A 13,692-nucleotide genomic window follows, 5' to 3' on the forward strand; every position below is an offset into this window, starting at 1 on the left:
CTGTATTTCCAAGTCTAGTCTCAATTGCTACAATTCACACAGCTTTTGAAAAAAAAAAGAAAGATAATGTCATTTTAATTAATGATTTCAAAATCGAAACTTGTTCTTTCAATTTGATTCCATTCTGTTAATGTACATAAAAAAAAGAAAAGATAGACAGTGGATTTGAGATCATCCTTTTATTGTGTAGGTTTTAGTATCCCAAATTCACCTGTCAATTTCGCACTATACCACTACCAGAGCATCTATAATAATACACTTGAAATAATCAAAGGAATCGTTAATAAAATTCATAATCCTCTTATCAATCCAAATTCACTTCAATCTACAATTTATGCACCAACTCTTAATCATGAATGTTCGGATTATCAATAGGTGTGATCCTGAATGCATCGAACCTTCACATCCCAGATTGGATTATCTCAAAGCTAATATTTATTTAAAACAATCCCCAGATCATTCCTGAAGTGAAGAGGTCCATCACAACTCAAATCAGGGAAATGACAAAGGATAAATGCATCAGAATAATTAGTAATTTTGTACATGGTGATAAAACGAATATTGTTGAACATTTATCCCTGCAATGTGATGAACAGATCGGATACAAACTGAAGTTTATTTGTACCAAATGGGTTATCTCCAAGATCAGTGCTCGGAAGAATTAAGCTACTGGAAGTGGATATGGTTGATTATGAAACAGAACGGAAGCCTGACACGAAAAACGCAACCATATATTTATTTAAAAAGAATTACTTTAGTTTGAACACTTCTTGTGTTATTACAAAACAAAACAAAAAACACTTCTTGTATTATCAAATAATAAAACAAAGAAAATGTTCAATTTTTACATTTCTATAAGGTCCTTTTGAAATAATATATTAAATATTTTTACACTCATTGTGTTATCACTTTTATAATAATAATAATATAAAATACTTATTATTATTATTAAATTATTAGACAAAAATAATTTATTAAATTATTTCACTTTTAAACCATACTTGTGAGATGCTTTGCTACATCGCTTCCAGTTATCCATTAAAAAATTTTTTTTTATATAAATGTTTAAACTATTGTATTGTGACAACACAAGAAATGTTAATAAAAGAAAATGGTGGACGTGAAGGAGCTTGCTCTCTACTTGTAAATTATTTCCTTTATTTAAGAAATGAAAAAAAAAAAAGAAGTAATTTTTTTGTTTCATGATAACACAAGAAGTGTGGTTTAAAACTGAAATAATTTAATATAATAATTTAATAATAATGATCATTTTTATATTATTATTATTATTATTATTATTATTATTATTATTATTATTATTATTATTATTATGCGAATAAGTGTTTTTGTTTGTTTGTTTGTTTGTTTCGTGATATCACAAGAAGCGTTAAAACTAAAGTAATTTTTAAAAATAAATATATGGTTGCATTTTTCGTGCCATGCTTCCATTCACTTCGATTTGCTTGATTTTTCCAAGCACTGATCTTGGAGATATCCCAAATATGGTTGGTAAAAGGATTGCAAGTTTTATTAATAAAATGCATTTAGGGGTGTCACCTTATGTAAAATTGAAGAAACTTATAAGAAATTAACATGTTTTAAAATGTTTCAATACCATTTCAGAGAGAAGCAACAAATCTGCTCTCCTTTATGTGGATTCCAAATCCGTGCTGATCTATCCAAAGAAGCTGAAGCAATAAGATCCATCTGTTGATTCACACAGCAAGATGTCACCTTTCTTGTGTGGCCATTCATAATTGAAATTCTGGTTAAAAGATAGCAAATTTAGTTAAAAGATCTGCTAAAGAAAAAAAGAATAGTTGAAATACAATTATTTTAATCATCCACTCATACAACAATTCCTCTATTCTAGCTAGACTTTAGCAAATGAGCCATTCTTGAGCTATATACCAGCAGGTTGCCCGGCATTGCCCGGTCGTAAAATACGCTTGAATATGATATTTTGATTAATGCAGATTTCTCATTTATTATTATGTTATATTGAACCAACAATATATATAGCAAAAATTTTTAAATTAAAAAAATAGATGACTTATGTGGCACCACCGAGAATTGAAACCAAAACGTTTAGCTTACGATTTACTTTTTCCTTTGACATTAATGACTGAGCTATAAAGACATACTTGCTGCAAGGCTGTAAATTAAAACATGAACCAATAGTTATTACGTTACGCATGCATATTCGTAATGCCATCGTTCAACCTTCATCTGGTAAATTTCATTTTTCTTTTAATTTTCAAACTTTTGCACAGATTTTAACCCAAATATAAAAAGTTTTGCATGGGTTCGAATACCCTTCATTTTAAGTTTCATGTCTGTAGACCAAAACTTGACAGAGGAGATTGGAAGGCAAAATTTTTTAAACAAATATATATGCATACATAAATTTATATATAGAAAGCGGTTTGTGTTTACTGTATATTTTTATGCTAATATTACGCAAGTATAAATCATGTAGAATATCTAAATCAATATAATTACACGTAATAATTAATGAAAGATAATCATCCTATAAGAAAACCGAAAAAAAAATAATAGGGAATTAATTAAAGTGAATGTTTAAAAGAATATGTAAATTTGCTAGATCTTTTGCTGATGAATGCAATTCCACAACCCATATATAACAAAGTTGTATTTTCTTTTTAAATAAATAGGAAAATGGTTTATGAATATGAATACAAAAAAAGAATCAAATTTATAGGAGCATAGATATGTACATATATATAAGTGCCCTTGTCTGTCTATCTGAGGAACGATTTCTACCAAACTCCTCTGTTAATTTTTGGTCTACCGACTTGAAACTTGAAATATTGGATATTTGAACCTGTGGAACAAATTCGATTTGGTTTTTATGTAGTAAAAGTAGCTGCTAAGGGGTCAAAATTGAAAAAAAAAAATAGAATTGTAGGATGAAGTTCACTTAAACTGCTTTTCAACACATGCGCAAATATACATTTATATCTTTAAAAGCATCATTTTTTAAAGTTTTTGCGTGCGTATAGTCTTAGCTCAGATGATAATGGATAAGGGTGGAGAGCTATGTGCTTTGATTTCGATTCTAGCTGATAGAACCCAAGTTATTTTTTTGTTACATTTGCAATCACTACTAATATATTAGGTACAATATAATAATCAATAGAGTATTGGCTCTATAATAATAAATATGAAATGTACATAAATTAAAATATTTAGGTGTTTAGTTAATTTTAATGCATTAAAAACTAAGCTTCTCTCCTTTCATCATAAGCGCTCTGATCCCGCCACAACCCAATTGAAATGAATGGCTTCAATCTTAGGGAAGCCCTGTGTTTTGACAAGCTTCTGGGATTGACTTTCACTCCTAATCTGCAATGGAACACATACATCAAATCGGTTGCCAAGGTCACTGGAAAGATGGTTGGATCACTCTATCGCTCCAGTAAGTATCTCATTCCCGATGCGATCCTCCATCTGTATAAGAGCCAGGTGCACCCTACAATGGAGTACTGTAGGAGCTGCTTGGCATATTCTATCTTGCCTTGATAGAGTTCAAAACCAGCTTTGAAGTGAATAGTATTAGTAAGTAAAGAATTGCCTTTTAGAAAGGTTTTATTAACTGTAAAATACACGTACGCTCTTGAAAGGATCGAGCGGGAAAATGAAACAGAGGGCGCTTTTATTATGAATGTCAATCCCAAGGGGGATAACTCTTAACAACAAATTAAATCATAACATTTTCCCTGTCCTAAAGTATTCAAGTAAGGGGTAATTAATTATAGACAAATTTTTTTTTTTTTTTTTTTTTTTTTTTACAATCACATAAGAATCATTTTATTTACAAATAACATATGAACCCAAACTGCAGTTTTTTCAGTATTTAGTCACAAAATCCTTATATTTACTAGGGAATTGTCGAACTCGGGACGACCTCCGCACAGATTGGCAGGAATGCTGATTTTCAGTATTATTTTTTAGTGAAATCTGATTTTCTTCAAGATCAGACGATTGATTTTTGTCTTCCTCATGACCAATGTTTTCATTAGTAGAAGGTTCAAATAAAGTCTCTGAAGTAGTAGGATTATTATTAGAGTTTTCTTCATTTGATGAGTTTGGAGCTAAGTCTCGAACGTTGACAGTGGTTTCAGTACCAGAAGGTAGTTGAACATAAGCGTAGTGGAGGTTGACATCTATTAGGGTGGCAGGCGTTACAGGAGGGTCATGTTTACTTGTTTTAGTGTGGTTTCTAATATATATTGGGCCTGGTTTAACCCAAGAAGGAATTGAAATTCCGGAAGCAGATTTACGACTATATTTAAAGAGTCTATCATGGGGAGTCATATTAGTGGCAGTACAAAGTAATGATCTAATTGAATGAAGTGCGTCCGGTAGTATGTCTTCCCAATAAGGTAGTTTCATTTGATTAGAATGTAATGTTGTTTGAATGGCCTTCCATAAGGTACCGTTGAGTTTTTCAATCTGTCCAGGATGGTATCTACTTGTTTTAGAAGTAGCAATTCCTTTTTTGTGTAAAAAATCTTTAATTTCTCTTGCTAAGAAATCAGAAGCACGGTCAGTATGTATCATGTCAGGCAAACCAAAAATTGAAAAGAGTTTGTTTAGACAGTGGATAATGGTTTTGCTTGTCATATCTCTGCAAGGAAAAGCGAAAGGAAAACGGGAATACTCATCAATTAGAGTAAGTAGATATTTGTTGCCATGTATAGAAGTAGGTAGAGGGCCTTTAAAATCAAGATTTAATCGTTGAAAAGGTAATATGGCTTGAATGAGAGTCCCTCCATTGGTATTGGCGAATTTGGGTTTCAGTAATTGACAGGATGAGCAAGAGTCAGTAATATTCTTAATTTGATCCAAAGTAAAAGGGAGGTTCCTCGTTCTTATAAAATGGCTTAGTCTTGAAACACCAGGATGACATAATTGTTTATGTAAATCACGAAGATCTTGTAGATTGTAAGTAAGAGCAGAGATGCGAGAGAATGTGTCAGCAGCAATATTTTCAGGTCCAGGTCGATAAACTATAGTGAAATTGTATTGGGATAATTCTATACGCCAACGACATATTTTGTCATTCTTAATTTTTGATTTTCTTTTATTGTCGAATATGAAGCTGATGCTCTTCTGATCTGTGATGACTTTAAAGTGCCTGCCGAGTAGAAAATGTCGCCACTTACGGAGAGCTTCTACAATAGCGGCTGCCTCTTTTTCTACTGCATGGTGCTTAATTTCGTTAGTATTGAGAGTTCTTGAAAAAAATGCAATAGGACGACCTTCTTGATTTAGTGTTGCAGCAATGCAATAGTTACTAGCGTCCGTTTCTACTTCAAATTCTTTATTTGGATCTACCGTTATTAAAGTGGCGTCTTTTAGATCATTTTTCAATGTTTGAAAAGATTTTAATACAGATGGAGGTAGTGGAAATTCTTTGTTTTGATTTAGTAATAAAATTTTATCAGAAAATTTTTTAATGAATTTGCAGTAATAGGAAAACATTCCAACTATTCTTTTTTGAGATTTAAGATTCAGCGGAGGTGGCATTTCGAGTAATGGTTTTAGTCTTTGATAATCGGGAGCTATTTGATTATTTTCTATGGTGTAGCCGAGTAGAGTAATAGAACTAGAAGAAATTATGCTTTTATTTTCATTTAAAGTGATGTTATATTGTTTAGCAATTTTGTAGAATTTTTGAAGATTGTAATCGTGTTCTTCTTGATTTTTTCCACATATAGTTACGTTATCAACGTACGCAAAGGTATCGGTTAGATTTTCTTTTTCTATAATATAGTCTATGCTCCTCTGGAAAGCACTTACTCCATTGGTGACGCCAAAAGGAAGACGAGTAAATTGAAAAAGTTTGCCACTTACTTCAAACGCAGTGAATTTACGATCAGCATGATTTATAGGTATTTGGTGATAAGCAGATTTTAGGTCGAGAGTAGAGAAGATGTTATATTGAGCGATGTCGTCTACCATCTTATTGATATTAGGCATTGGGTAAGCGTCTAGTTCCGTGAATCTATTAATGGTATCGCTGTAGTCGACTACCATTCTTTTCTTATGATTCTCGTTCGAAGTTACAAGAACCTGCGCTCGCCACGGAGATATCGAAGGTTCAATTATGCCTTCTTTCAACATTCTAGCAGTCTCTTCTTTTATGAATTTGTTGGCGGCAAAAGTGTAACGTCGGGATTTTGTCGCAATAGGAGTAGTATGAGGAGAAAGATTAGAAAAGAGAGGAGGGGGTGGAACGTTTATGGTAGGAAAAAAATTATTCGTGTTTATAGCTCCAATTATAAGTTTGTCTCTAGGACCGTCGAATTTAAATGTTACTTTTTATATTTTTTTAAAATATCTTTTCCGATTATTAAATCAATGAAAAGGTTTTCAATGATTTCAATTGTTATTCCAGAATGGGTTTTATCTTTCAGTATTAAATCCACGACAGCTTCGCCAGTTATTTTAGCATGTTGATCGGAAGCAGCCAGAGCTATAGTTTTGTTTTTAGGTATTGTGAAGAGTTTAAGTTTTTTAGCAGTATTTTCATTAATGAATGTTTTTACACTGCCGGAGTCCACCATAGCGTTCACGAAGTGCCCGTTAATTTGGCATTGAGTGAATGTGACATCTTTGGAGTTAGTTCCTAGTCAGGATAGAGAAGGTGAGGGGTAGTCAGAGTCGTCATAAAGAACAGCAGTATGAGTGTTAGAAATAGAAGATTTACACACTTTAGCCCAATGACCATTTTTTTTGCATTTTTTACATTCGGCGTTTCGTGCAGGACATAAATATCGAGGATGACGTGATTTTCCACAGAAAAAACAAACCCCTTTTGGATGCATATTTTCTTTAGTCACAGCTATACGATTGTAGCCCGAAGGGTTATTTGTAGCTGCTACAGTAAAGTTATTTGCGTAGCTTATCGAATGCTTTTCTGCTTGTTCAAGAGATCTGGCCGTGGCATATGTGTCTTGTAAAGTCAGGATGGGTTTTTCTAACAGTCGTTGTCGGATGGACGAAGAAGAAATTCCACCGATGAAAGCTTCCCGAATGTATTGATTTTTGTTTTCTTCAGCAGAAACCGCTTCGAAGTTACATGTTTTGGCAAGCATTTCCAATTGTAGTATGAAGGCATCTATATTTTGTGTTGTTTGTTGCTTCGTCGTCATCAATCGATATCTATTATAAACAATATTTTCAGGTTTTAAATAAGCGGCGTCCAATATTCTTAATGCACTATCGTAGTCGGTTTTATCGCTTATTAAATCGAAAACAGAGGCTGAAATACAATTGATCAAGGCAAAGAAATTATCTGAAGTGTTTTCGATTAATCCGTTATTATGTGAGCGGATATAATTCTGGAGGGTTAATTTCCAATGCCTATAGGATTTTTCGGAATTAGGGCATGTAGGTTCCACCTCGAATCTGTCGGGACGTAAGATTCGATCCATTATTTTTTTTTTTTTTTTTTTCTTTTCAGTGAATGTGACTCTCCATTTTTGTCTCCATTCCACTACTAATTGGAGGTCTTTTAGTTTCTGCCATTTCCTTAGATATATGTCCATTTGTTTTATAGAGCGTGATGTCATCCGCAAATTAATAAAATTGAAGTGAATAGTATTAGTAAGTAAAGAATTGCCTTTTAGAAAGGTTTTATTAACTGTAAAATACACGTACGCTCTTGAAAGGATCGAGCGGGAAAATGAAACAGAGGGCGCTTTTATTATGAATGTCAATCCCAAGGGGGATAACTCTTAACAACAAATTAAATCATAACAAGCTTCGAAACCTAGTAGGTGATGCCCTTTTTTATTTCCTGCAACCTCTTTCCCATAGAAGAGATATCGTGAGCCTGTCTCTGGTCTATCGCTTTAATGCTAAGTGCTCATCTGAACTCCAATCTATGGTCCCCCTTACCAAACTTTCACAAAAAACACTTGATTAGCTAAAACCACTATATATGATTTCCCCACTCTCTATCTGTGTTTAAATGTAAACGCAGATTTCATGAACAAAGCTCCTTTCTCAGAACTGCCAGTCTTTGGAACACAGTTCTGCTGGCATGCTTCCCGGCTAAATACAATATGGTAGTCTTCAAATCTAATGTAAACAAATTCCTGTTAAGTCATCCTCATAAATAATCAAATTCCACCCAATTTCCATCATTAACGATTATTTCACTACCACCTTACATTCATTAACCCTTATCCTCGTGGCCTTGGGACCTTGATAAGTGGTGCGCCTCAAGTAAAAAAAAAAACGAAAAAAAATTATCTTGCCTTTGATTAGAGTAATTTGTTGTACACTACTTTTATTTGGAAGAAAACACATTTTAAAATAAGTTAAAACACAAAAACTTATTCATGTATGTAAAAAAGTAACTTATCTGGCTTTTGACACATAAGCAGGTAATAATGTTTTCACCTGAAATGTGTTGGTTTAAAAAGATCGCTAATCTCCACAAGGAGGCCACCAGAGTACTTATAAAACGTTTCTATCCCCTATTTGGTTTATTAGTATTAAAATATGTCCTCAAATAATGTGACAAACACAAAGTTTTAGTTTTTTCACTCTGTATTGGTATATACGTTTCTTACTATTTCTCTCTCTTCATATATATTTCTCTTCTTACTGCCACGTATGCAATATCATTGTATGTCTAAAACATAAAACATCTTGATATTTCAAAACAAAAACTTTTGCATAACTTTCTGCAAATGAAATATTTTAAAATCCTCTAAAAAAGAAAAGTGTTTAGAATGAAATAAGGAACAGATTTTATGTAGGTTTTATGATAACAAGAAAGATCAAGATAAAAATTTAGAGCATCCAAAAATAAGGGGAATTTAAAAGACTGCCAATTATATGCTCTCAAAGTGAAAGCATCTATTTGATTAGATAGACGGAAGTAGTAAAAATATTTTAAATGTTCTATTATTTTTAATAATGTTTGCTTAAATGAAAGAATGCTGCTTAAATACACACATTAATCCCTCTTTCTCTCTCTCTCTCTCTCTCTCTCTCTCTCTCTCTCTCTATAAGTAAATTTTTGGTACAGCAAAATGGAAGGAGAAATTTCAGAGGAAACATAATTTAATTTAAATACCAAAAAAAAAAAAAAAAAAAAAAAACGGGCAGGTGAAATTATTAAAATTTCCTTAAGGCCTTATCGTCTGACCCTCTAAGAGGAAACGTCAGAATGATAAATTAAAAACTAAGAATGATTCTTAGTTTTTAATTTATCATTCTGACGTTTCCTCTTAGAGGGTCAGACGATAAGGCCTTAAGGAAATTTTAATAATTCCACCTGCCCGTTTTTTTTGTTTCTTTGGTATATATATATATATATATATATATATATATATATATATATATATATATATATATATATATATATATCAGTAGCTGCTGTAATGACGCTCATTAGATAACGATTAAACTTACCTATGACCATTTTGTACATCCCAGAAGCAGAGTGTTTTATCCAAAGAGGCACTACACAAATAAGTTGCTCCCACAAAGCAGACATCAGAAATTGCATTTGAATGACCAATAAATCTCTGAAGTTCCTACATTAAACACAACAGAATAGACACATGAAAATAACAATAAAATAACAATCCATTTATAACATAATTCTCATTTCAGAAAACTCTACTGCTTTTCTATTAGTCTTTTTTATGTGTGAAAATTCATTTTCTTTGTTATTCTCATGCAATTCAAGATCATTTCCTGCTGTTTCACAGTCCAATTCATATATCTCTTCTTCATTTTATGGCTCTTCCTCCATTTCTCCATCTTTGGGTTCCATTCTGCTTCTAAATTAGTCTACATTGCATTGTGTGTTTACCCATTTTTCCTATTATGTTACATATTTTTTCTTTTTCTCTTTTGCTTTTTCTTGATTTGATTCTTTATCTTAATTCTATATTTTATTTTGTTAAAAGTTACATTATCATAGGAGATTTGAATTATCTTTTGATTTATTTATCTGATTTTACTTTCTTCCTAGATATGAAATAATTATTAAGAGTAATGTCGGTTGGTTGACTTATGTTTCCATCAAATGGAGAGACCCTATTTCACAGTTTGCACCATTCTCTCTGCAATCTCATTGGATTGTGGATAGTATGGTGGTGTCTTTTTAACCATGAATATAGTTTTTAGTATGACATTTCTTGAGAATATTGTTCTATAGTAATGGTTTTTATGTGTATCACACTCAGTAATGATAAACCACACAGGAGTTATTTTCTTCTGAACTTTAATATTTTTTTCTCAAGAGATCCTTGGTATGTTCTTAAATTACATCTCGTGGTGAAGCCCAATTTGAGTGACGCCACCCCTTAGTTGTTATATTCTAACAATTTTTGTTTACAAAATATACTGTCAATCGCTTTATTGTAGTTTAGTAAAATATCAATATTTCACTAAATATACGTCACAACAAAATGAAAATTATATCATCAAACGACTCCTTTAAGGTTAGTTATTTCCAAATATTTTATTCAAATTCATGTATATTCACAAAGTTATGACATTTTATTCTTTATCAAAGAATTTCCACTGTCCATCGCTTTATTGCAGGTCTCTTAAAATGTTGTATTAGGGCAAAAATACAATGTCTTTTCTTGCAAACTTTACTTTTTATTATATTTTTCTGTCAAAGAATAATAAACAAAAATATATCCTAGGTATGGGCCTCATATAAATTATTTTTCAACATATACATCATTTTTTTTTAATAACTTAAAACAACCTTTTGTCCTCCTGAGGAAGTCAATTCTTTGATTTTAAAAGGAGTTATGGCTCTGGCAACATCAACTATGTTCCTCCACAAGGTATCCTTTGAAGTAAATTACTCTCCTCCCTCATAAACTCTTCTTTTTAATATTGACCAGAGATATTCAATGAGATTAAAGTCTGGAGAACACGATGGTCAGGTCATGGGAGTTTCCCCAACAAATTCCATAGATTCAAGGAAGGATGCAGTCACCCCAATCAGAATGGGATGGTGCATTGTCATGTATAAAAATCATCTGAAAGCGACATGACAATGGTAGATCATCTAGTCATGTCGACAAATGATTATCCAAAAAGGCCATGTACGCATTGCTGGTAAGCTTTACACCCTCTGGCGCTCGGAATGATCCAACCAACTTATTCCCAATGATTCTCGGCCAAAACATGATGCCTCCACCTCCTTGTTGGCGATGAACTCTGTAACGGGTCAGAGTTCTGTTCGAGTTTCAAACTTTGGTCTATTTATCCAGACCGTCAAGAGTAGCATGGGCCTCATCCCTAAATAGGACCTGTTGGAAATCCATTTTCATGTAATTCTGTGTCAAAGCCATTCGTTTTTCCTTATGTTGTTTGCTCAATGGAGGCATTGGAAGAAGAGGTGTGATGTTCCTTGCAATCTCATTCTACATTCATTGTATCGGGCATGCCTGGATCTTGGAGCGATTCCAGCTTTTGCAAAAACAAAGCACTAGCGCTGTTTGTCTTTCGGTTGACTTCCCTATGAATGTTTCTCCTGATGTCCTTATTTTTCGGGATTTGGTATCCAGGTTGTTCAAGAATACAGTCAAGGTTTTTGGATCCCATTCCAGCTCCATGGCTAAATTTTTGATGGACAATCCTTCTGCAAGTCTAGCAACTCTCCTTTGTTTTTAATCGCCTGATTTTTTAGCATTGTAAGAGATCTGCAATAAAGCGATGGACAGTAAAATTTCTTTGATAATAAATAAAATGCCATAACTTCGTGAATATAATATGTAATTGAATGAAATTTTGGGAAATAAACTTAAAGCAACCCTTTGATGGTACAATTTTCATTTTTCTTGTGACGTATATTAAGTGAACTATTGATATTTTATTAATCTGCAGTAAAGCGATTGACAGAGTTTATATTATCTACAAATTAATTATATAAAAAACATAAAGTATTGTTGTCACATTTGGGCTGGTGCATCTGCTACTACTCTCTCACTCCTGAACAGGGTTCAAAAGAGAGTCGCCAACCTGATAGGTCCTGAACTGTGATCTAAGCTTCATCCTCTGTCCCATCGATGAAATGTAGCATCCCTCTGCCTGTTCTACAAGTATTTTAATGATGACAAAGTACAAGCACATTACCCCTACATGTAAGAAAGCCTTCGACTACAATAATTTCTTCCCCAGAACTGCTAGATTTTGGAACTTCCTTCTGGGATTCTGCTTTCCCAACTGCGATAACATGCAGAAGTTCAAGTGTAATGTTAACAGACATCTTGCTGCCCAACTCCCTTCATAATACTCCTGCAACTTATGTTCTCGATAGTATCTCCCTACTTCAAAGTGGCACTGTGCCTTGTTTGGGATGAAAATGCATTAAAAACAATGAAAAAAAACCACACACATACATAAGATTTTGACATAAAATGATCCAATGACGGTCGATATGGCATAAAACCCAACATTAAACAACCATTTCTTAACACTTGTCAGAGTTTACATGAAATGATCATCTCAAATAATGATGTAATAATCTACATTGTTTTTAATTAAAAAGATTTACCTTTCCAGTTTGTGAATCCAATAAGTAAATGACACAATCTTCACTGCCACATGCCACAAGTTCATGTGCTTCAGAAAGGGCCACACATGTGAGAGGCTGGAAGAGAAGTTATTCAAAAAATTACAAAATTTTATGCAACAACAATGTTTGCTTACAACTGAGATAGTTTAATGTGCATGAAAACAGACAGATGTGTAGCAAGATTAGAGGTGGATGTATAAACATAAGGTTAAAATGGAGATTTCCACATTAGGTTAGGTTAAGCAGAAATGGAAATTTCTATTAGAAAAGTTTAACATTATGGCTACATTGCATCATAGCCAAGAAGTCTGAAATGACATATAGAGAATAAGCTGATTTATTCTTTCTTTTTTTCCTAGAACGCTATCTTCCAACGTAGACCCCTACTACCAGGTCTCCTTCTCCAAAATCAGGGGTCTACGTTCCAACCTTCCAGAGGTTGAAACCCAATTACAAGAAACGAAACTGAACATATTATTTCTAAGCGAAACTGGAATAGGGCCGACCACTTCCCTAGATGAGTTCATAATTAATGGATACTCTAATTTAACAGCTAAATCTGACCCCCAAGATCGCCATGGGCATGGAATATGTGCCTACATTAAAGATGGCTTCACGTGTGGCAGGGATATCTCTAGAGAAGATCCTAATTTACCCTATATGTGCTTCCGGGTTGCACTTGCTAACACCACACTGCATTTATATTTGCCCTCTATCAACAGTGGAGTTACTATCTTTAAGAGCATATCTGATACACCCGGTCAATATGCAAGTCTCCTAGACCTTTTTCTCTCAACTTCCCCTGAGCTATGCTCATGTTCCGTTCATTCTCCTCTAGGATCCTCCGACCACTCCGTCGTATCAGTTAAGATAAAAACAAAATGTAATAAGTCCCCAAACGTACCCCTCCACCATACTGTATACCGATACTCTATGGCTTCCGTACATTCATATCTGATTTACCTCTGCACTCCATGTTTAAAAAGGAAGTGTCCTCTATAGTATCAGATCTGACCGAATGGTTAATTGTAGGCATAGACCAATTCATACCATCTAAAAAATTCCAACAAAAACCTAACAGCCAGCACAGGTTCTCCCCA

At 33.3% G+C, this 13,692-nt stretch overlaps 1 protein-coding gene across 3 annotated transcripts in view; it reads right to left on the reverse strand.

The window, feature by feature from the left end:
- The window catches only part of LOC145246794 (telomerase protein component 1-like), a 715,591-nt gene that overhangs the window by 281,308 nt on the left and 420,591 nt on the right, over positions 1-13,692 (reverse strand). For all 3 annotated transcript variants that reach the window (XM_080108593.1, XM_080108592.1, XM_080108594.1), the window contains 3 exons: positions 12,572-12,667; positions 9,457-9,581; positions 1,616-1,765 (listed from right to left, as the gene is read on the reverse strand). In XM_080108593.1, the coding sequence (XP_079964719.1) occupies positions 1,616-1,765; positions 9,457-9,581; positions 12,572-12,667 (371 nt within the window). The remainder of the gene's footprint in view (positions 1-1,615; positions 1,766-9,456; positions 9,582-12,571; positions 12,668-13,692) is intronic.

The sequence above is a fragment of the Euprymna scolopes genome, chromosome 24 (assembly GCF_053919585.1).
Source record: "Euprymna scolopes isolate OS-2025 chromosome 24, ASM5391958v1, whole genome shotgun sequence".
Classification (NCBI taxonomy): domain Eukaryota; kingdom Metazoa; phylum Mollusca; class Cephalopoda; order Sepiida; family Sepiolidae; genus Euprymna; species Euprymna scolopes.